Raw genomic sequence first — 25,342 nt, 5'->3', positions numbered from 1 at the left:
ACTCCTTTTCACAAACAGACTTTATTTTTTTTCTTATAAAGTTTGAGATATAAATGGATTATTAAGTCTGAACCATCAGCCTAGCATTATTAACTACTCAACCATTCTGTTGGTCAGCAGTGCAATCTGCATGTAATGCAACAGCTAATTACTGACTCATGCTAAGCCAGTTACACCAACAGGTATCTGTGAGCAGCTAAAGCTGTGCATACATTTATAGATCTGTTATCATTATTAATTACCATTATTATTATTATTATACAATTATTGCCTATTAGATGATATTAGATGCTATCCAAACTGAGTTGGTATCATAGTGAATAAGTTTTCAGCCTGCATTAAACTCCCTGCATGCTCACTATTCTCTATATCCCAACTTGGTAAAGCTATATTCATGCTTTGTTACACAAAGACACAGTAATGGATTCATATTATAAACAGTTGATGGATGTTATCTAGGCTTCAACCTACAGCAGAGACAGTGAAAATGAAGAAGAACAAGGAAGAGTCAAACAATCCCCACTGCCCCTTAAAGAAAATGTAAACCTGCTCTTCTAAGCACTTTTGCAATTTTCATATTTTATTCTTGATTTTAAAATATTGGATTTTTTTACACTGCTAATATACTGTCACTGAAACAATAGCAACACCTGCTGGTCAGTTCTGCCACCAGGCTACAGTCAGGAGAAATTTTCAGAAGAAGAGGAAACCCTTGGGATGTTGCTCTGCTTAGGAAAGACCAGAGAAATCAGGTGACTTAGGGTACTGTACAATTTAGTAAAACAATCACTGGCATAAACTCAATGTATAATGTATAATTTGATTTTAAAGGATAAGTAAACCTTTAAAAAAATTGATGAAAGTGCTCTTCTAAACACTTTTGGAATTTACATTCATTATTATTTTTTTTCCATTATATTAAGGGTTAAAAGTACTGTTAATATGAATGCATTTTATTACAACCTGCTGGTCACTTTCTAAACACAAAGTAGCCAAGGACATAATGGAGGAAGTTGTCAGGAGAAAGAAAGAGGGATGATTTGATGTTCTTCTGGTTAGGAAAGATGGGAGAAAAGTTATCTGAGGTTTCTAAAAAGCACTTAGAATAGCACTCAATTTTACATAATGTTAAGGTTTACTTATCCTTTAAGAATAAATGTTCTGAAAGTACTGAATGTTTGTAAAAAATAGGGGAAAAAATAGCTGCAAGCGCATCTCTACCCACTGTCCTGCTTTAATAGGGTAAAAAACATGAGGTGGTTTTTGAATGAAATGAGTCGAGGTGGGAATCCCATGCACACAGTATAGAAACAGATCAGAGCACCTTGAAAACAGAATGAATTTTCTTGGGCATTGTTGTTAGTAGCATCCATGTCCTGGTAGGCGACACCGTCAGGAGGCGATTCACAGTCGTTTTGGAACACTGGGTAATGAATAGCACCATCTTGAGGCAGTGGGGTGGAAAGAGGAAAAGCTTTTAGGGATGAGTTCCTTTCAGGGACATCAGGAAGGAGCTCACTAATGAGTCTGTGTAGGATGCTGTTATCAGGCAAGCTACCTCGCCGCTTCTCTGCTTTTATTTGGTCACAGATATCCTGGAGGGCAGAATCCAATGCTTCAAACACAGAAGCTTTACTTCTTGGTTTCTCTGCTTGCTTTTTTGGAGTTGCGCTCTTTTTCCTACGAAAAGGCACTGGGCTGACTAGGAATGCAATTTTGGAAAGACCTGAATCTAATTCATGTTTCCCCGGAGACTCAATCTTCTCCTGTTTAGCCCTTTCATGTTTTAGCATGGTGGTGAAGCGGGTGTACGATGCCGGGCATCTTCCTTTGCAAGAACTAATGAGGTGCCGATGATGGTGGTGGTGATGATGGTGGTGGTGATGATGATGTCCTGACCCGTAAAAGCTTTCAGAAGACGTGAACGAATAGTGGTCAAAATCACTTTCGCTGCAAAAGGAGGAGCCCTCAATCTGGATAAAGTCACTCAGGTCTGAAACAACAGCATCTTGGTCACTGTCAGAGAAGTCCATATTTGACCTTGGGATCTGATCACTTGTTACCTCAATATGTACCGGCACAAGGCTTTTGGTTTTGCCATTGTGCTGTACCTGAGAAACATGTCTTTCTTGGCTTTCCTCATCTAGCAGAGATTCGATAGAGAACCGTCGCTTCGGACAAGAACTATTAGTAGAAATGTCTAAGCTGACTGCCGAAAACATTTCATCCCCTAAATTTGGCATAGATTTGGATTTCTGAATCAGTTGTTCGAACTCTGATATCCTAGTTGGGACCATATCTCTCGGCACCTCTTCTGAATCGGCCCTCCACCCCGCATATAAGCCCTTTTGTTGTTCCTGTTCATACTGTAATATCCGAGATTTCACTGAACAGATCACTTCCGAACTCAATAGATCTTTGCGATTGATACGGTGCATTTTTTTGTACAGTTTTAGGAAACCAGGGGTGTCGTGGGCAGATCTGTGACGAACCCTGGATTGGTTTGAAGCGCAGCCCTCTGATTTATAGGAATTACCCCAGGCCAAAGGGATATTCTGTGGAGATTTCTCATCACACAGTAGGGAGCCCATGCTCTCTGATTTGGTCTGAGTATTACAAAAATTACTATGGTCCTCTGCCAACAAATCATCGCAGCTCCTTGACTTTATTTTTGGAGATGCTGTCTCCTCAGTGCTACTCCATACTTCAGCATTTTGACGGGTCATCTGCCAGCCATTCTTAAAGTTTATAGACCGCGCCGTATCATGTGGCACCACTAAATGATGACTGTAGCTGCCACAGTAATCTAACCCATTGGAGCCATTTTGTTTTGGAACTGAATATGTAAACAGGGGTGGATACATTCTGCTAACATCCCCACCTTCATAATCCGTAAAGCAGCATGACAAGAGAAAGACAGTATCAGAGATTAACATACTCAGAAAGACAGAAAGGGTTAGTAATAGAATAAAACAGCAAAGACAAAGTATAGCAGCCAATAGAAGAGAGTTAACATTATCAGATTCCGGGTTACTGAGAATGCTAAAATGGGTAAGAAAGAAGGATCATTGGTGTCCAACCTGCAACTCACCAGTATAACTTCATGCCTGGGGGCTGCAAGTTGGCCACCCCTGTTGGACACATTTCTGACATCCCCAAAGTAACATCATCAGTTAGTAATGTCATTTAGATAAAGCATCATGGAAGTATATACATGCTGAGGTATAGCAAGGTTACTAGTGTATGTATATACATATGCTAACATCTGCAGCCTATATGGAATTACAGCATAGAACCTTTTCCGGTTCTCCTTTTTCTTTAAGGCATGCATACAAGGAAGCAACTGTATGTTCACTGAAAGCCATTACAGCCTCTTGTGCAGTCACATAATAAGTAAAAGAGCTTCAGGAAACCTTGGAGAACACAATAGCGATATTAAGTAAAGAAAGGAAAACGCACAGGGTGAAGCAGCAGATTCTTGCTACATGCTGTATGGGAAATGGTATTTTTAGCATTTAGTTTTTATGAGTGCATCTGTTACATACAGGAGCGGCAGTGGTTATTTTATTGTTGTTATCCCATATGCTTACCAGCAAGTTTAAGTGCATAAACATGGATGTGGGCAATAGGTTATAAGCCCCTGCTGTGGCACCAGCCTGGCAGGCAAATCAGCCTTGCTATCAAACGCATTCATTCTATTAGGTATTCGCGTTAGTCTGTTCTGTATGTGTTTGGTGATACTAACCAAAATAATGTAATACAGTGCTCCCAAGTATTCTTGCTAAGCTACAGCTCCCTGCATCCTTACCATGCAAGGTACTGCTACTTTATCAAATTAGACTTTAAGCTCCCTAAATGTGAACCACTGGTATTCCAAATTGAGCAAGGTAAAGAATAATTACACTTAACATATAGTGCTGGAAACAGGCTTTGCCTCTCAGCCTTGGGGAGGAGGGAACTGTTTAGCCATATAGGGCAAAATAAGGAAGCAAAGACATTGAGCCTTATGACATGCTAAAAAGGCACAAAAAAACAGGGTTGGATATTCTGCTATCCTGTGACCACCTAATAAAGAATATACAGTATATAATATATATATATATATATACACACACACACAGGTATAGTAGCCCCTATTGTTAAACATAAGAATATTTTTAGTCACTGAGGAGTTCCAAGACCATATAATAGCATGAGGCTGAAGGGAGGTACTGTATTTAATATAATGCACAAGTTTCAGTGAGTCATGTGACACAAATCTCATCACTAAGCACAGATTATAACTAATGATATCATTAAGCACAGCTTATTAGGATATAATTCACAGGATATTCATGGCTCTTGTGTATTATATAGTGAATAATGTACCCCCTATTGTAAAATATAAGGATATTACTATGTCAGTGAGGCATTTCATGGCTATAAAAAGGCACAAGGCCAAAGGCTGAGTGTTTTATACAGGTCATGGAACTAGGTGACTTTTAATATCCTCATATTTCACAACAGGAGGTACATTTTTTATTATAATATACAAGATACAGTCAATGATGTGACAGAAATTACATCATTGAGCACCAATTATAACTGATGACATCACTAAGCACTGTGGATTGCCAGAATACAGGTACAGGGTAGGGTATTTCCACAACATTATGATTACATTATCATACTCTTACCCTATAGTAAAAAATTATAAAAAGACAAATATCCTGTGTAGACCAACAGTGGAGAAGCAAAGAACAAACCCAGAGGTTAAAGTTATCCGTTTGAGGATGTGCGCTTGTTGGCATAGGATATTCTCTGCCTTTCTGCTAAGCAGCAGTCACTAGTATAATTCTCTTTAAAAAGAAGCTATTCCCAATTAAACCCACTGCGCGGTGTTGCCAATGGATTTCAGTGAAATGACTGGCAATTTATTGTTTCTACCACTTCAATGCACTAATACTTTAGGGATTTTAATTTTAGAATGTGTTATCATAGGGCCTCCTGTACAAACACATTGCACTATAAGGCTATACTGAAAAAAGGCTTCATAAATATAGAAGTATTTTTCTTTATTATATCAAATTATTACGTTTACCTCATGTTTTCTTAGAGGTTGTTTAAACAATCTGCAATGTAACACACTAAGTTACTAATCAGGTGCTATAAGCGTTTCTGCAGCTACGGCTCTTACCCAGACAGAAGTATACAGAAATACCAGTAGATGACACTGTTACATCAACTAATAGAAAGCAATCACCTTGTTCAGCTAACAGTACAGCGGTGCCTGGAATAGGAACCCTTTTATGGACACAGATTTCTTACCTTTTGCCCTTGAGGGGGAAGAAGGAGAAGAGTTGATGTATGGTTTTCTTGGGGTAGTGTTTTTGCTCTGAATATCTATGCGGCTTAAGGTATTTCTGCTTGCATTCTGGTCGCTGTGTGATCTCTGGTGGCTGACACTGGGCTCAGACTTCCTTCTTTTCCTGTAGTCGCTTGCTGAACTTAAAAATGAATTATGAATTATTAATTAAACAGAATATTGGCTGATAATTCCACTTGTAAGGTTAATGCAGACATGATGCCACAGCTCTGCAGTTATTGCTCAGTTTATTGGTTTAGTATGGAGAGTCCCATGGGGAAAATCTCAGTAAAAAGCCTCGTTCTGTAAAATGAGTATGAAGCGGCAGTGTTACCGGCACAATATTATGCCAATTTATCTTTGGCTCTGACAGCTCCTCTCACTCTAGCAATACTATAGCCAGCACACAATAATATGCTTTCCCTCAGGTGGATTTGGGGCTAGCAGGCTAAATATGTCTTGTTTGCAGTGGAATGCACTGTAATTAGTAACTATTATGCCCATTAATAGGACTGAAGGCCTGCTACTGGTGCTGCACTTTACCTGTACTAGGCAATTACCCCTGCACTAGTGGATTATTCTAACAAAAAAAAAATGGTGCCCCCTCTATCACAACATGTGTGGCTTTTTATCACTATGGGGCATTCTGGTAAGAGCTTTCCTATGCACCTCTCCCCAAAACTATCATTTGATATCCTCTCACTGAGATACAACTCATATGCAATCATTATGTAAGCCCCAGTAGAGCTGCATGAGAATTGGATAGACTGGAATTGGTGCATTGGGGGGGAAGATATAGCCCCTTCAGTAGCTTATCTGCCCATGTATGTGGACCCCAGACAGGCCTACCCAACACTATCTGGGTGAATATTGGCCATGTGTCAATTGGGCAGGTTTGTATTTCCCATTGTATCAGGGACCACATCGGCTCACTGATGCAGTCTTTGCTCTGACAGGTTCTATTCCATCATTATAATCCGATCATTTGGCCCTGGGGCCAAACAATTGGATTAGAATGATATCGCCCACCTTAGGTGGTCACCAAATGAGCAGATCTTATAGTTACAATAGTCACAATAAATAAGATTTCCCCTAGCAGGAAGATGGAAGATGCCTGGAGGTTGGGGGATAAAGTGTAATACAGTACCATTATGAAAAAATAATTGTGAAGCTTTGGGCTCAAGAGGATTCCTAAGTATGGAAATGTAGGGCTGCATAGATGCAGGGAGTCTCTGTTCGTAGACAGCCAGTATTACAATCTAATGTCTGTGAGAACGTTAGCGAGGCAAATTAATTGTTACCTTGAAAAACACAAGATGACTCCAGGGATAGATTTAACTACACAAGAAAATCTAATTTTCATGTTTTAGCTCAGCAAATCACTGATGAAATCAATGGGGAAATAAATTAGCAGATAAGATTTTCTCATGCAACTCAAAATACCTTGTTAAAGTAACAGTAACATCAAAAAATTAAAGTGTATCAAAGTAGTTAATATATTATTTACTATTGCCCTGCACTGGTAAAATCTGTGTGTTACTTTCGGAAACCCTACTATAGTTTATATAAATAAGCTGCTCTGTAGCCATGGGGGCAGCCATTCAAAGGAGAAAATGCACAGGTTATTAGCAGATAACAGAAAAAATCCCATTACAGTCTATAGAGCTTATGTGTTATCTGCTATGTAACCTGTGCCCTTTCTCCTTTTTTCCACTTGAATGGCTGCCCCCATGGCTACATAGCAGCTTATTTTTTATAAACTATAGTAGGGGTTCTGAAGAAAACACAAAATCTTTACTAGTGCAGGACAGTAGGACATAATATATTATTTTGATACACTTTCATTTTTAACATAAGGAAATGTTAAAAATTAAAGCATTTCCATAGAAAGCCTCATTTACCAATGAAACACGTCAAGAATTTGAAGGCTACATACAAGAGGAACTTGTTCCTGTTCCATTGGCAGTGCAAACTGTGCTCTGTTCTGTGCACTGGACTAAAATCTGACACGAGACATACAGTACATCTTGAACAGGCACAAGAGACCTCTGTAGTTAATGCCAACCTTGTGCACAGGTCCCTTCTGCCCTGCATTTACTGAACGATACATAAGGTTGGGGGGGCTGGAAGGACATGCCCCAGCTTGCCTATGTTCTGCCCATTGATTATGCAGAGGAATGTATATATAAATGAGTACTTTAAGCCAAATTAATATTTTAGTTCTTGGCGTTATTGTTCCTACTATATTATACAGTTTTATGTTATATGTGATTGTCCTTTTTGCCCCAAGAGACCTGTTTAGCTTAGGCTGATGCCACACGAGGCGTAGGGCTGAAATTTTCGGCAAGCGGAAAAACGCTTGCCGAAAATTCAGCCCTACACCTGCTACTTGTGCCTGCACCCGAATGAATGGAATACGCTCGGGTGCAGGCACATGCAGCTGATATACGCATCATTATATGCATATTTTCGGCAAGCTGAAAAATGCTTGCTGAAAATACCGCCTCTTAACTGTGCCTGCACACGAATGAATGGAATACCCTCGGGTGCAGGCACATGTAACCAATATCTGCAGGCACATGTAACCAATATCTGCATTCTCTCGCAATATCTGCGAGAGAATGCAGATATTGGTTACATGTGCCTGCACCCGAGGGTATTCCATTCATTCATGTGCAGGCACAGTTAAGAGGCGGTATTTTCAGCAAGCATTTTTCAGCTTGCCGAAAATATACACCATACACCTGGTCTGACATTAGCCTAAGAATCCGGGACTGTGGGTTGAGCTGTCAAAAGTGGGACTGTCTCGTGAAAATCAGGACAGTTGGGAGGTACGGTACTAGATCTAGCTGTTTCCAATGAAACTTCTGTGGGATATGAAAAGTGTGTCATCTATTACCTGGAAGGTCTCTCTATTCCTTTCTCTATTGAAGGCTGGTACAACGAGGTCTGAAAAACAAAAAGAATAATATATAAGAAATAAAAATATAATGATGTAGCATGTGTTGTACCAAACCCTGAATTCTAGGAATTTCTCCTCATCATTTCAACTAATATAAAAAGAATGGCATTATTGCCATTATTGTTATCAGTCTAATGAGGTGATGGGAAGTACATTAATTACATCAGTGTATACACAAATGTCTGCACATTCCATTATTTCTTTGTTACTGACGCACACAACTCAGAGGGAACACTGTCCGTATCTAAAAACAATGTTGTTTATGTGGGCAAGAATACAGATTAGTGCTTGATTGCTTCAGCAATTCAGATACACATACAGTGCTTTGCGTAAGATCTACAGATTTGTTTGCACAGGGTTGTGTATCAGAAATGCATTGCTGTTTTTGCCCAGAGGCAAGATGAGTAAATTGTGTCAATCGGCAACTATTTGCTGCCCCTGGTAAAATGCTACCCAGGTATGAACTGGGATTTCTAGTACACAGAAGTCCAAACAGCCGCCCACAGTCCCAATAAATAGTTACTGCTGCTGCCATGGGGCAAGTTGAGAAACTTCTGTCTATTCTAGTGCAGAGAGCTTTCTGCAATAGCAATCTGGCTTTCACCTTGGGCTGATTCCAAGTGAGAAGGGTAAGCAAGAAAGACAAGAGGGGAGAGCATCAGAAAAGCCACCTCCAAGAGCACAGAGGCCAGAATCCCCCTAACTGTCTGTGGCATCTATCAGTAGCCCTTCTTGCACTTGCCAGAATCCAGAGATGGTGCCACCTAAAGCGTTTCTCAACTTAAGAAGAAAAATTTACATTTATTTAACAGGAAATTCAGCTCTTTTAGCCAAATTAGGGAGGAGCCAAATTAGAGAGGAACATTGGGTTTGTGCCTCGGGCAGCAGCAGACCTGCATGGGCCCCTGCATAGATTTCTTGTTTGTCATAGATGTCAGATGGAACTAGTCAACATTCTGAAATCTTCGAGATGGTACACAGTATATTGTCTTTATTGAGACATTTACAGTATTGTATTTACTTGCCTGATGACAGGGTCAAAGGCACAATATTAATTTCAATCAGTTTTAGTACTCACTCAGCAGGTACCAGAGAACAAGGCATTTGCAGTGTCTAAACGACTACTGATTTTCATGCTCTCGAGTGGAGCCTCTGTCTCTGGCTGCTTAAATAACTGCCCTAAGCCTGACTCTTACAGTGAGCTGTTACATGTACTAGCCCTTACACAAACAAGTCTTGCCTACCTTGAGGACTTTTTTACCTACTAAGAAACACTTGCTTGACATCTCTAGCTAATAGGGAATTCCCATCTTCTCAGTGGCATGGCTAACCTGGATGGCACCTTTACCAAATGCACAGGTTGCACTTCACCTATGCCATATTTCAAACATACTTTAATCTTTAATACTTTAATCGCCATGTCTTTTAAAGCCTGAAAATGCAGAGGCAAAGCACAAACCTATAAACTTGAATGTAAATAGCACAACAGGCACTTGTGCCAGTGCTTGTCAGGTGATTGTAGCCTGAAAATCAAAGTACATTACCTGCTTACTATCACCTGACACTAGCAATGACACAAAAATCTAAGTGGCCCAAATTAAAGTTAATCTTTTGGCGATTCACCACTACTATAGCAATATTACAACTAGAAATTGCTGGGCTCCACAGCAAAAGTTTTCAAGGTCCCCAGTGTTTGGGGTATGCTACCTGTTTCACAAAACTACTGAAATCAGACATCATCTAGAATCCCACTGACTCCTCAATACTCATGGGCTACCCTGGCTCTGCTGCCCCTATAATTAAGCCCCTGTACCATAACAATCAAAGCTCTGACACTCGCAATGCATCTATATTGGGCAAATCATAATGAGATAACCAAACAACTTGGGGAAAATTAAATCCTTCATATTGTTTTAATATTAATTAAATCCCTGCATACATACCTCATAAACTTAACCATAATGTTAATAAAGCAGCAGCCATTATGTGTGTGTGAGTGGTTGCTAATATTTTACACCTTTTAGGGTCCACAAATTTTGAGGGCTAACAAAGTACCAGAATATAGTTCCCTAAAATAAAAACATATAGCAGAGTTCAAGGTGGCCACAGAAAGAGTAACATGGTCTGACATTTTAGTTGTTTTGTCCCGGATCACTGCTCAGGGAGCCAATGTGACTAATCATCATGCAATTGCTATGGATTACAGCCATTCTGCCATCACTTACAAAGTCTCCACTGGAAAACTTGTCCACTGGCCAAACAGAACGTGCCAGTGGCCACTGCTTCCCATTTCACCAGGATCAGTATGTTTGACCCTAGTCATGTACAGGAAAACCAGACATGAACCAACAAATTAGGTTCAACTTTGTTATGCACAATATCATATATTATACACAAGCTGGGAGATCAGATTATCATAAAATGATGATGATCTTGTGCAATGAAATCAGTGGAGCTCAATAAAAGCATGTAAGCCATTAAAAACTATTGGAGGGCCTCATCCAACTCAATAGGCCTGATCTTGACAAATATAGAGAATCCATTTTTGGGGCATTCATTATAGCAGAGGTCATGCACAAACCCCTCAGGAACTTTAATGAAGGGTAGAGATGCCAAGCAGAAGCTCGATAAGTGACAGTACTATTCTTTGTCTAATAAAAAGCCTTATTAAGCAGCTCATTCCTTTCTGAGAATGTGTGGATGATCACTGCTAACAGATATGGCATGCTGTTCTTAAATAGTTTGTACTTGTTAAGTGGAATCCATCATCAGGTGACAACAACCTTTTTTAAACCAAGGCTTTACTTGCTGCCAAGATTGCAGCTAGAATTAGACACAATTTGCAGCTCATAGTGACCATAATGTGTATCATATTTTCCACATCCTTGTTTGAAGGATGTGTAAAAATGTTTCCTTATAATCCCCTGGATAAAGATACTGAACACTGTGCTTATACCTTACGGGTGGTGCAAGTGGCTCTCCTGTAGCTGACAGATACATGTTACGCACTCTTTAAGCTGTACTCATGGAGATTTGTGGTTCAGTGTACCAACATACACTCTAGCAGGTAAACACTTTGGGGCCGATTCACTAAAGGGCGATAAAACGTGCGCTATTTATAGCATGCGTTAAAAATGTTATTGCTTCTTATTTTTTGCGACTTAACACTCGATTCACTAAAAGGACAGGCATCATAATTAAGACGCAATGTTCTTTGAGTTATTTAGCTCGCGATGAGCGTTTTTCTTGCGTTATTTCCTGCTATGCGTGATATATTTCGCCGCGTGCTATATTAGCGCACCAGAAAATATCCAAATTACAGGAAGGCCACCTCCCACAAACTTTAATAATTCTAATTCTAATCTAATTTATAAAAAAATATTTCCTTTTGCTCTGTAATAATAAAACAGTAGCTTGTACTTGATACTGACGGAGATATAATTAATCCTTACTGGAGGCAAAACTATCCTATTGGGTTTACTAATTGTTTAAATAATTTTTAGCAGACTTAAAGGAGAAGTATTTTGGCATTTTACTGCCAATAGATTAGCCAAAATAGTGCAAGCTAGAATGTTATATTTATTCTGTAGAAATCTTTACCATACCTGAGCCCTAAGAGCTCCCTGAGTTTGTTTAAGATAGCAGCTGCCATTTTAGCTTGGTCTCAGTAACTTCTGTGCTGCTGGTAATGCAGATTACAGCAGAGAAGGGAGGGGGAGAGAGGAGAGGATAGAGAAGGGAGAGCGAGAGGGAGAGAGGAGCAAGCTGGGAAGGGTTTTTTTAGCGCAGGAAGTCTGACACTGAAAAACATTTGTACACAAGAGAAGAAAATAAATCCAGTGTTTCTTTTGATAGAGGACTCAATGCAGCATTTCTCTGAGTGCTTTTGGCTGTATTTACATAGACCTTTCTGATAAAGCTTACTTTTTAGTTTTTACTTTTCCTTCTCGTTGGAGAGTATGGAGATCCAAAATACAAAAATGTCCAGGTCCCATGCATTCTGGACAATAGATCCTATTCCTGTACTACCTTGCCTGTGTATCATAGGGCAAAGCTTCTTTGTGACCTTGTGTTTTTTTTAAACATTTCAGCTACTAGCTACTAACTTCTCTAATTAATTAACTAACTAGAATTAGACAAATAGTGGCCTCTTTGTGGCCTTATTGTTTTGCTGACCTTGCTGAACATTCATTTCTAACCCGATTACATTATTTCCTGTAGCACAAGCAATGAATATATGATGTATATATGCAGATTCAATTAGGACAAATCAATGTGAGAGATAAGTAAATACCAATCTTGCAAGTAATAGTCATCAACCTTAATGTATTACAATACACAGAGATCTGGACTGTGCACACTACACAATGCACATAGAATGTATAACTATTGTCTGCCAGTCATGGTACTGCCCCTTGTAGATATCCTTGGTCAAATGTATGTGGTAAACTGATTTTCACATAACATACGTGTATGTAACCTGTTTATTTCTGTTACCCCACTATTACTGTACCCACTCTATTACTGAACCCCCAACCCCATGGTCTTTTCACAATGCCTCTCCTCCACTACTCCTTCATACTTACACATTCCTGTAGTTTCCCTTCTTACACATGAGCAGTATAAAGGCTACATTTAGATTGCTCAATAGGACTCCACAAGGAATGGAATGTTTTTCTTATACTGAGGTTCTATATCTGCCCTCTAATCTCAACCACCATATAACAAAGTCTATTTCTAATGGAAAAAGTCCAACATTCCAATATGCCAAGTAATCACACTCTTATACTTGTGCTATGGTGCACACAAGATGCAACACCATCCTGCTGGCATTTTAGATAAGGCATTATCATCCAACTTGTATTGGGATATGCCCTCACCAATTACTTTGTTTATTTCAAAAAATATTGGAGTAACCTAAAAAGAAATAATGTGATTTTCCTTTCCTAAAAAATATTCTACTTTATGAAATAATGATTTAAAATGTGACCTATTTGCCAGCAGAGCTATACAATGTGCCCTACAAGTTTTAGTCACACAGCCATGAATTTGGTTTATGCAGGTTACTTAACACTGAAGCAGCTAATCTGTCAGTTTCCAGACATTGCTGGTAGGAAAGAGCCTGCTGAGAATGGAAGCTGAAGAACAGCTGGAATTTCTATGCCGCTGGATGTTAGAGTTTAGTAACAGATGAAAAGCCCGTGGCTCACTATGGGAGGTAAACAACTGATGGACAGCAGGTAATGTCAAACTCACTACCCTCCCTCAATAAACAAACTCATCAAAATATATGTTTTCTACCTAAAAAACAATGTGCAGAAATTTTTAGCAGAGAGGTGCTGGCAGAAAATACACATTTATAAAAAGTTATAGTGATGGATGCTTGCAATTAGTGTAGTCTTCCCAAAAGGGAAGTAGAAATAGTGGACTATCCCATTAATATCATCTCATTTATCATGGCTGCATTTGGCCCTAGAGATTTCTGTAGCATTTCTGGGGTCAGGATATAGAGATGATTGTGGGAGAGGTGGGGAGCTATGATACAAGTTGCAGCCAAAGGGCCACACATACTGTATCCCTGCTGTAGTGCATATGATACACTGCTGGCAGAGCTTTTGGGTAACCGCTATCAAACTAGTGGCTGATTCATCCTGCACCTGTTACCAGGACTTTGTTAACAATAAAACCTTGACTCTCCTTGTCACAGAACGCACAATCTACTCCTTTCTCCTCTGCACTCAAACCATGCAAGCAAAAGATAAGATTCCATTTACCTCAGTAGGCACACGAGGGGGGCTCTCTTGAAAACAATCCAATATCTTTTTAGGAGGCTGGTGACAGACACAGAATGAAATGAAGAGGTGAGGAGATGACATGGAGAATAATAATGAGAAAAGAACAATTACAAGACAAATGAAGAATGCAGAACATTAGTATAATGATAGAGATACCCAACGCCTATCTTGTTAAGAAACTTAACTACCGGAGTAACAATAGTCATTTTTCAAGTAATGTTAGGGGTGGTATATGAAATGTTGCCATGCAAACCATACAAAAGCATAAAACACACATTTGGCATTCTTCATTTATTTATACAATAGTGCAACAGCAATGGCATTCAGTGCCTCAAATGGCGCTCAGTGAAGCAAACACACAGTGGTGATGTGGCAGTGAGACTAAATGAGTGACTGTGAGGTTCCTAATGAAGATATACTGTATAAATAAGAGCACTAGGCTCTACCGACTGCCCCCAGTGCAATGTTAATGATGAATGATATTAGCATATATACTAATTAAACCATCTTGTACCTCTACTGGGATCTAGATACCTGCACTGATTGAAGCTTGAAATGTTCATATAGGAAAATACTGGTACCTTGGACACATCTTTTCATTTCAGACTGCAGTTACATGTAGCTGGCACAAGCCGTTACTAAAATTATTGTAACTGTAACTTGAGACTTTTCCATTCCAAAAATTAATTCATTCTTTGCAACAAGAAGGGTCTCCACTGACCACTGCTTGACCAGTACCTCTTTTCTAGTCTTGGAACAATAAAGAACAAATAGGAATAAATAGGAAAATTCAACAGACAGCTATCAATAAGGGGCTGTGGTGGTCTTCACCGATACACCAGGGATTACAACATCATTTTAAAGGGTAGTTGCCTAATGTGAGCGCTACCAATAATAAAAACAATAATTCCTATAAGCAGACAAAGCAGCAGGAATAATAAGAACAGAAGACCGATTGCAGATCTAGTGTGGAAAACACAATTGCCATAGCACAAAGACATATAAATTGCCAGAACTACGATTCTGCTCAAGCCTTTCGTTTCTCCAGTTTTGGGAACCAAGTGGGAAATCAAAAGATTTCTACATGGAAGGAACACAGCAACAGAAGCTGGTAGCTATAGTATCAGTTGCTGAAGCTAGTCTGCGCCATACAAGAAAAACATATATTCACAACCCCCAATCACACTCCACCCCAAGTCTGGTAAATGATAGTAACAAGTTAGAGGAGCAAGCAGCCATGTTTTCTCTACGTTTCACTCTGGCCATTCTGGAGCACAATGACTTGCACTTTCTGCATGAATACAGAACAGAACCACAAGGGTCCAACCTAACCCCAAACGTAGATTGTTCAGATGCAGATTAAGACAATTATAATGGGGAGCTGGCAATAGTCTGCTGAATTACCATGGCCTACAAATGATCAGATTTCCCATACATAACATACAAATTCTGCAGCAGCCTAAATGTTTTTAAAAGGAATTGTGCATTATGCCAAACTGCATCCATTATAGTAAGTGTTGATTTTCTCCATTATAGATGAAATGAGCCTTATATAACATTCTTGCCCTGCTGTGCATTAATATAGCTGTATTAATGTGGTAAATAAACAAGCAAGAAAATGATATGTAATATATCAATGAGCATGTGGCACTATAGCAAACCTAGCTATATATTCCAACTCCATGTATATTTTTATAAGACTGAGTGTTTCACATTACTAACAGGATGTTGAGAGCTTCCATATTAGACCAAAGGTAAGGCATCTAGAATTGCGTGTACTACTATATGATGACATGCAATTATGGGTGAAATAGGCAAGTGGGAAAAAATAGAATAATGGGGAAAATAGCACATTTAGTTACATTTACACAGGGAAATAAAGTCAGCTTTAAGCAGATCTTCCCCAATGTTTTTTTTCCAAAAATATTCATAGAATATTTTTAATTGGTTATTAGTAGCTGCAGAAGGGGGGGCAGCTGTCAATATATATATATATATATATATATATAAAATGTGGCAACTCTTTCTGCATTCTTGTGCATTCCTAACCTAAGAGAATGACATGAATGTGTTTGTTTTTAATCTCCTTTATTCCTGATCCGTAATGGAATGAAGGGAGTGTGTATAATTACGCAGATACAGAACTGTGCCCAAGATACACAGAGACGCTCTGGAATTTGCTGATCTGATATTAAACAACTGCCATTGTGAAAGACACACAACAAAACCACAAAAGCTGAAGAATAAAACGGTTTTGCACCTTGCCTTTCCTCACCAAGAAAAATTAAAAATGTTTTATTAGCAAAATGCTTCTCTTTGGCATGGATATATCCATTCTACGTTAGCTTACTTTACACAGATAAACACAGATAAAACTTACAACTGTTCTGTTTTCCCAGGTTTAATTTTTTATAGATCTGCCCTCTATTCCTTACTGAGGTATTCTACTACAGGGTTCAGGACTTTTTACAACTTATTTTAGCTTTTGCTACATAACTTAATTTTCTACAGATACATTATACAAATATAATTAAAGGGAAAACAGATTTTTTTTATATTTTAAATGTGTATAAATGCATTAAAAGACAAGCTTATCATTGATGTAAAATATTGCAGCAAGTCATTAAATGAAAAATGTCTTATTTTCCTTTATGCCAGTATTAAAGAGATGAGCGTGAAGATTTGCTAACTATTCTTCTGGCCCCGCAGGGATGTGGTTGCTAAACTGTGGAGCTTTCTAGAAGTCTGTCCTAGATATTCTTGGAACTATGGCTGAATGATACCCAATGTTCCTTATATCTGTAATCTTTCATTAGTGGCTAAGTGGGGCCATGAACAAATGCTTAACCTCCAAGACTTGGACTGAAAAAGTCTGACTGGCACTGGCCAAGAGGGGCCCAAAACTAAGGATGGGCAGCTCATAGTAAAGGTTAAGGTGGACAAGATTTAGGCTGTCCTAGATATTACTGCAAACATACAGTCAAGGTCAGTTAGAAGAAACTACAGCCAAATGACTAATCTTGTTACAATTTAAGAAGGGGCTCTGCCTAAATGCTAGACCAGCAACCCACAACCTTTTTTTTTACCTGTGAGCCACACTCAGATGTAAAAAGAGTTGGGGAGCAACACAAGCATGAAAAATGTTCATGAGGGTGCCAAATAAGGGCTGTGTTTGGTTATTTGGTAGCCCCTATGTGAACTATCAGCCTAAATGAGGTTCTATTTGGCAGTACAACTGTTTTTTATTCAACCAAAAGTTGCCTCCAACCCAGAAATTAAAAAATAAGCACCTGCTTTGAGGCCACTGGGAGTAACATCCAAGGGGTTGGGGAGCAACATGTTGCTCACGAACCACTGGTTGGGGATCACTGTGCTACACCATAAAGAGAAGCTTGAACTCAAATAATTTTTAAGCCACTAGGTTAGTGGTTAGCAAGAAAACAAAACAAACAAATTTAGCCCCCAGCAATCCCTTGCAGTTTGCATTTATTGTCATGATTTACTACCTAAACATCTGGATGGGAGCAGTTAAGCTTGCATTATTTGGGCCTCTACCTAGAAATTATTTTGTTCTGTGTTGAGGCTGCATATTCAGTGCCTACACCTGCCATGATAAACTAATTCATTACCCTTCAGACTAGGAGAATGACTTGAAACCTATAAGATGTCCACAAGCAAGGTACGGTAGCACAAGGTGGCAGTTAATGTGCAAAGGGTGCTAGATAAAATGCATGGCATTAGCACTTTGAGGTTAGCTTTTCCTGTCACCTACTGTGGTGTAAGCATTAGTACCTAACCTCACTTACCGGACGTCCAAATTCCAGCTCTGAAAAGAATTTATACCATGGCTCATTTTCTAAATCTATCTCATCTGGATATATGCGCCCATTCTGTAGCAGAAGTGAAGGAGGAGGGAAGGAAAAAATTCACTAAAGAAAGAGGTGGAGATTACAAGTAATAATATACAAAATAAAAATAAAAAACAGTATGGGGAAATCAGATTATTAGCATTGTTATAGGTCTGCTCATCGGGGGGCGAAATATAATTGAGGGAGAATACATAAATTAAGGAGATCTATTTGCAGCACTCTCAATGAACTGAACCTTCAACCTCCTTATAGTATGTCGCTGGAATACTTGAAGCTGCAGGACAACAACAGCTGGAATGCCACGGGTTATGTATATATACTGAAAATATCTAACAACTGTTAAAATGTAACAATACCTTCTATCTACATATATTTTTTTCCAAAGGGTCCTGTAATGCTGGGGGTTTAGAGTAAATAACCCTTATTGTCCTACCCTAAAACTAGTGCATGGAGGAACAGCCATTGCCAGTTCCCATTCCAGCCTACAGCTACACTGAATGTTATTGGCTTGACAGTATTTCAGAGTCTTCTCACCAAAGCTAAACCAGTTACCAACTGGGATGCACCAGATTACATTTGGGAATTCAGCCAAATCTCAGCATTTTTTTTGTGGTATTTGGATTCAATCAAATCCCCAGTGTCTGTCTAAACTGAATCAGAGCCTTAAATATTACATCATTGTAGACCACTGGGCAACTAAAGGCTGTGATTTATTCTGCTATATTTTAGGGTTTGGATTCAGTTTGGTATTTGGCCTAAGCCTAAAACTGTGGATTCAGTGCATCCCTAATTACCATGGATTATTAAGCATTGTTATACTAAGCAATATGTTTTTGGCTTATTTTGCCAACTGATGGAAAATGGGCTGAACCAGTGTATGAGGTGCTCATAAAGGACACTGTAGTTTCCAGATTATAATAGTGCTGCTTTCAGATCAACTTGGGGAGAGAAGAGTCCAATGAGAGAAATTCTACATAATTACAATAGGTCAATAAAGTAATTATTGTATACAGCAAAGCTTGGAAAAAAGTCAATTAAAATCCAATAGAAGTCATCAGGGAAACAAGTATTTCTCAGATAAATGAAAGCCTCAAACAAATGGACTGTAATAAAGCAATGCAGTAGAGTATATTCATGCCATCCTGATTCATGGAAATACATCTGCCGCCCTGTTGGGATCTGCTTCCCCCACCCACTGCACCAAAGTGCAGACTGAATAGGGCTGATAGTACAGTCTATGGATTCTTATTCCTTTGTCATTCTGTACCAATAAGCCATATCCATTTATTTGTACAACAGAGACTTTCACCTTCTTACTACCTAGGCTGGTATCAGGATATATTTCACTATGATGCTCTCCCTTCAAACGTAGATAACATTGTCCTCTAATTCTGTCCAAATGAATCACAAATTGGATACTAACAGCCTAACCTGGTTACCAAAAAGCAAACTGCTTTTATAAAATATCAAGAAGCTGGCGAATTCATTCATCTTACTGTCAGAGAGTTCTAGGCCTTCTGAGAGTTTGTTGTTTAGAATAAACAAGAGGTGAAGCAAAGAACAAACAAAACACTTTATTGACTAATGGTACTTAAAGTCTACAAACAGATTCTTACATAAAGGAAGTGTCTGCTTTTTACTGCACTTGCCATGATTCTGCAGGATGATTAATGTGGCATCATTCTAATTATTACAATACAAAGGCATCTCTGTACAACTCTGGGCTCAGGCAATTTCTTACATTCCCTATATAGACAGATGCCTACAGTGGTACAAAGGCCCAAATTCCTGCAATCTGGCATCGCTGGATTCCAGGAACTGATTACCTACATTGGAATTATCCATATTGCAGCTCTACTGAAGCTATTTATACTTTAGTCTGTGGGACAAGACTTGACTCCCACACCACTCACTTAGAGTTAACAATCTACTGAGACTCTTGGGATATCTAAGACATGTCATTTATATTTTTATATCTTTGCTTTTGACATAAAATCACAGTCAACTGTTTATGCACGGGCTGTAGAGCAAACAGCTTGGCAAAACTCCCAGGTAATTCTCAACTAGTAAAAACAAACCACACCTTCTGTGCTCTACCTTTAATTATGGGGTTTCCCACATCAGCTGAAACTGGAATGAAAAATAAACTGGTTGGCATAAGATATTTCCTTAGTAATGGAAACATTTAAGGCTGCTTTTTATTACTGCAGACTGATGAAAGCAAGCACACCTTTCACCTGGCATCAGTTTAAACTTCAACTTATACAAGATGATTATGGTCTCAAGGTTTGCTTGGCACCCAGATGTAGACCGTACCCTTTTATTTTCTGTCCAGGCTGCCCAACATTTTTAACAACTGGCTAAGCAGTGGCTACTTTTGTAATGTTGCTCAGTTGTTTACTAAATCATCAAGACTCAGAGTGAAATATCACTCTATTTTATCACTATTTTGTTTGGCTGGTAAGATGCATTTATTTAACATTTTATTATATTATTGGTTAAAATAGGCGCTAATACTGTATGACGTAGCTTTATAATGTTTCCATACCAGATGCATATGGTGTGAAATAAAGTTCCCTCATACTTTTTTGTATATCTGCTAGTCATAACTAACACAACTAACAACATATGTAGCCTAACCAGGGTGTAAGAAGTTTGGTGTATAAAAATGATTGGTTACTGAAGCATATTCCACACTTAAAAGAGGGCAGTGTATCAGAATGATTCTCCCAATACTCAAGGTGAACTTTTGGAATGTCCCAGGCCCCGTGGTATTTCTGGGGCCAGGTTCAATAAAAGGGCAAGATTTTTTTACACACCAAAACAAGGTCACCCTGTGATCTACTCTTGCCACCTGGCTTCCGTCATGAGACCTACCACAGTTAAAATAGTGCGATGTCTATCATTTGGCGTAATAAGCAAGAAAAAGTATCAATCCAACAAATATAGATAGCAATATATAAATACAGTGCCAAATTCACATTTAATGCCCACATAACATTATTCAAGTGCCAACTTCAAGTTTTATGTGAAAGGATTGTAGTAGTTTTTACTTGCCTTCTTCATGGCCCACTTTGTAGTCTGCACACAGAAACATATATGAAGAGGGAACAAATATATACAGCAGCCTAGTGGGGACAATCTTCTATAGTGGGATAAAACTACAAAGACGGATGGCTTGAGCAGCCGCACTAAAAAGCTCCAGTATGTTGGGGTGGAAAAAGAAGTGGTGGGATGTCATCCCACCACGAGTGATCTACTGGTAGACTACGATCTACCTTTTGGGCACCCCTGCTCCAGAATATGCAGTAGACTCTTAAGGTCAGACCAGAAACATTGTTAAGGTTAACAAATGAAAAAGTCAGTGTGGTTTCGCAAACTTGCCTTTTTTTAGGACTATTATATTTGACTTCTGTAAGATTTGGTGTAGTAAAAGTATATTTTTCAAAAACATAAAAAAAAAACCCTAACTTGCAGACATTGGGAACTTGTTTATTACATATTCCAAAGATCAGCCTGGAAACATGATGTTACTTTGTGCATAACAAAATGGCCACTCTGGACACCTAAGCTGCAGGATGAGCACACGTCAGAAATCCAAAATTTAACACTGATGCTCAATTTAGATACCGTGGTGCAAGGACTGCCCTTATAACTCCCAGCACCACTAAAATCTTACTCATTCTTTTTTTCATTCTCTTGATATGTAGAGAAAGTCTTGTCTTGAAGCGTAAGAAAAAAAAAGCCAGGCACAATTACTGCATATTCTAACAAATCTAAACATAATTTTGAATTTAAAACTCGATAAATGTATAGAAATGAGAATTGATTTTTATTTCTTGTTCATCTTATAAGCACTGAAGTTAAAGGAATCACCATAAAGAGAAATACACGGCCACTTGATGGGAGAACATAGAGAAAGGGCTTGAAGCTGAATTAATATTGTCTATCATTAATGCCTTATTTGTAATCATCCTAATAAATGATAATCTATTATATGCACAATACTACTGAACGGAATGTACAATATATGGGGTTAGACTGCCCACCAGTAGAGGAACTGTCTGATGGTTATAGTGGGCCTTTTCCAATAAGGCTGCAGTACACATAGCATTGGGCTATCTCTGGAAGGAGATAAGCAAGCATGGGAAGGAAAAAGTATAGGGGGAGAAATAAGAAGAAAATAAAGAAGAAAAAATGGAAGGTTTACTTTAGAAAAGACAAACAGATAATAGTGGAAGCTGCAGAAATAGGTCAATGTCTGAATTATTAGTAAAAATTAATTTTTTTCCCCATCTGAAGCAGCTTGGCTATGGTTGCCACTTAAATGGATTTAACAATGGTGTAAAGTATTGCTGTATGGCTCATTAGGCATCAGCTCAAATGCATAGTGCTCTCAACCAAGCCGAGTAAAGTGAATCTCAATAGATCAGCCACTCAGTACATATATTTCATACGTGCTAATACAAAAGCAATAAGAATGCACCAATGAAGTTACTTCTTGAAAGTAAATTTGATGTTATGAAAATAAAATTAAAACTTTTAGTTGTCAGGTTTCTCTGGTTTTCTTTTGAGGTTATGGCAATAAGACACAGCAGCTGCCTCAGCAAATGAATACTTAAAGCCCTATAAAGAATAAATTCCTTCTAAAACATTAACACTAACTAACTATACTAAGGTCATGGTAGGATATGTACTGCAATGCTCAGTAATAGGCTAAACAAGCCTAATAAGTAAGGTGAGAAGAAAGATTATTTGGCATGAACAGTTAACTACTGGTTATTATTTTACACCTATTCATAATAAGAATCGCTGGGTCTAAAAAAAAACATTTGTCATTTAGGATGAAGACATATGGAGCTACTAGTAGCAGCTACTTTTTCACAGCTACTAAACGCCAAAAAATACCATGCCATAGACAATACTGAGAACTGCTAAAACACATGTTGAGCAGCATTGGCTATTTTTTAGCCACTACAAGTAGCTTCTACTAGTAGCTCCATGTGTCTTCACCCTTAAGGATACCTTTTTGATTGCCAGGCTACTCAGATTTACTACATATATTCTAAACATACATTCTGCTTTTCATACATATTACAGACCAGAAAAACCAAAGAAATACTATTGCTATGTATTGAAAAACATTTGACCTTCAAAAGTCCTTGGGTAAAACTATACTAAAAAAAACCTGGACACATGGACCAGCCTAGCATTTAAGTCATGACCAAAGTGGCAGACCATTACTTAGGGTGATCACATGACCTTTTTATTTATTTATTTTTTTTACAACTTGATGTAATCACTTAAGCTGATAAATCAAAACATAAACCAGGTTAAACTATGACACTCTTAATATACATGTATGAGATCAACAGCCAGCCACATAAAGTTGATGTGCTTGCAGTAATATAAAAAGGACAGTCAGTAAAATTGTAAAGATTGTACTTTGGGCCAACCAATTTGATATCTCAAAAATAGGCTTGTGTGAGCCCACAATTATTTTCTGTGGTACAATGGAAATCATGGAAGCGCATGTAAAATAAACAATCTGTCAATTCAAATGCAAAGTGCAACTTGCTCCTCAGGAAGCATGCAGTGTAGCAAGCGAAACATGTGGAGCTATTGTTACTGCCTCCATTACTCCTGAACAGTGTGAGTAGCCTGCATTGTGCAGGGTTTTTTGTCTTAATAAACTGTATTACACTATCCATGTTCTCTTCTCCTCTATTTAACCCATTGAGAATCGGGCAATGACTGCAATCAATATTTGATCTGGGTTTCTATGGGCTTTATCCAACATACATCTGGTGAGCATTTGAATTGACAGATTGTGTGTACACTGATATACAATAAAATATTTTGTCACTTTGCACGTTTGGTGCTGTTGGTATTTTAACGTACTTCACTAGATTGTGTTCTATTTGTTTTATTTTACATGCGCTTCCACGATTTCCATTGTGCACGCTTTTGAAGCCCATCCTATTCTAAGAGGGAGCAGCAGATTACCGTTTATCTACACAACATTGAAGATCACTCTTACACATTCAACCACCAGGAAGCGCTGAGTAACTTACACCGTTTGGTTTTTTCTACTTTGTTTCACAATTCTTTTCTGTTCTATGCGAAACCTACAGCCTTACTTAGCAACCTCTACAGATGCAAAGAGCCTTTGCTCTTTTTTTTGTATTTTTTTTGTATTTTAGCTAACAGGTATTGATAATGTGCTACAAACTAAAGTATGTGCTCCATTTTATAGAATGAGTGCTGTTTCAGCTCAGCTTAGATCATGCTCAGTTCTTACCGGCCGCTCATGTTCAAGGATAGATGATTTTCCAGGCTCATATTCAAAAATACTTCTTGGTTCAGAGCGAAACCTGCGGGTATCTACTTTTCTGTCAGGTGGTTCCCATTCATTCCTAAAGCAGAAGACAATTACTATATTAAAAACAAGATTATTGTCTTTCTGTGGCAGTGTGTTTAGTTACAAGCTTCCTTTCTTAAACTGTGAGCCTGCAGTCCATAGGGCACACATATCCCATCCAATATTTGGAGAATTATTACTATAAGAATTATTATCTAGAGGGAAAAAGTAGGCACAGAGCTAACAAAACTGTGTGTATAAATGCACCTTGATAACTCCTCACCCCAGTTTACTCTCACCTTGATATGAAACCTGCTGCTTACTGAACAATGTTTACAATTTCAAAGACTTAAGTGGCATGTGAGAACGAAAATGTAAGAAAAGCAAAAGCAAGCACACCTATACTATTTGACAAAGTGATATTTTTTTGAAGATGTATACACCTTTTACACAATTGAAAATGTAAATGTCTAGATGCTATAAAGGATAAAGTAGATGGAAGAGAGTGGAACATAAAGCTATACTGATGCCAAGTAGGGAGAGAACCTATTAAACCCATTCTTCACCCTCATTGTAGCAGGGGGTGGAACATATTTCAAGGTGCCGATCTTGACGCACTCTTTTATAAACACAGGTTTTTGGAAACATGGCTACAAGATTTGATGATGCATACTTATCAAGGGAGGATTGCTCCCGTGGTCGAAGAGGCACAGCTGGAGGAGGCACAGGTACAGGAGGAGGAGGAAGAGGGGATGACTCTCGGAATACATCAGTGCCATTGTCTGAGACACTTTTAGTGAGAGGCCTGTATGTGTGTGTCTTCGCAGCAGGATGTGAAAAGGTGGGAAGAGTTGCACTGTAATTATCTGTGGCAAATAAACATACACAAATCGGGTCAGTAATCATGTGTGCATATCATATGATCATAACAACGGTATTTCCAAATATTATTTAACTTGCTGACTGATAATTCATAATAATTTATGTAAAACACTAAATGACCACTGATTT

General features: G+C 38.5%; 1 protein-coding gene across 19 annotated transcripts in view; it reads right to left on the bottom strand.

Annotated features, from left to right (window-relative positions):
• The window catches only part of sorbs2 (sorbin and SH3 domain containing 2), a 158,190-nt gene that overhangs the window by 24,591 nt on the left and 108,257 nt on the right, over window positions 1-25,342 (bottom strand). For 13 of the 19 annotated variants that reach the window (XM_031896090.1, XM_031896099.1, XM_031896094.1 and 10 more), the window contains 7 exons: window positions 25,005-25,197; window positions 24,272-24,386; window positions 17,908-17,991; window positions 14,081-14,137; window positions 8,244-8,293; window positions 5,308-5,486; window positions 1,325-2,881 (listed from right to left, as the gene is read on the bottom strand). In XM_031896090.1, the coding sequence (XP_031751950.1) occupies window positions 1,325-2,881; window positions 5,308-5,486; window positions 8,244-8,293; window positions 14,081-14,137; window positions 17,908-17,991; window positions 24,272-24,386; window positions 25,005-25,197 (2,235 nt within the window). 19 annotated transcript variants of the gene reach the window in all.

The sequence above is a fragment of the Xenopus tropicalis genome, chromosome 1 (assembly GCF_000004195.4).
Source record: "Xenopus tropicalis strain Nigerian chromosome 1, UCB_Xtro_10.0, whole genome shotgun sequence".
Taxonomy (NCBI): Eukaryota; Metazoa; Chordata; class Amphibia; order Anura; family Pipidae; genus Xenopus; species Xenopus tropicalis.
The sequence above is the reverse complement of the archived record's forward strand: the minus strand, read 5'-3'. Positions and strand labels throughout refer to the sequence as shown.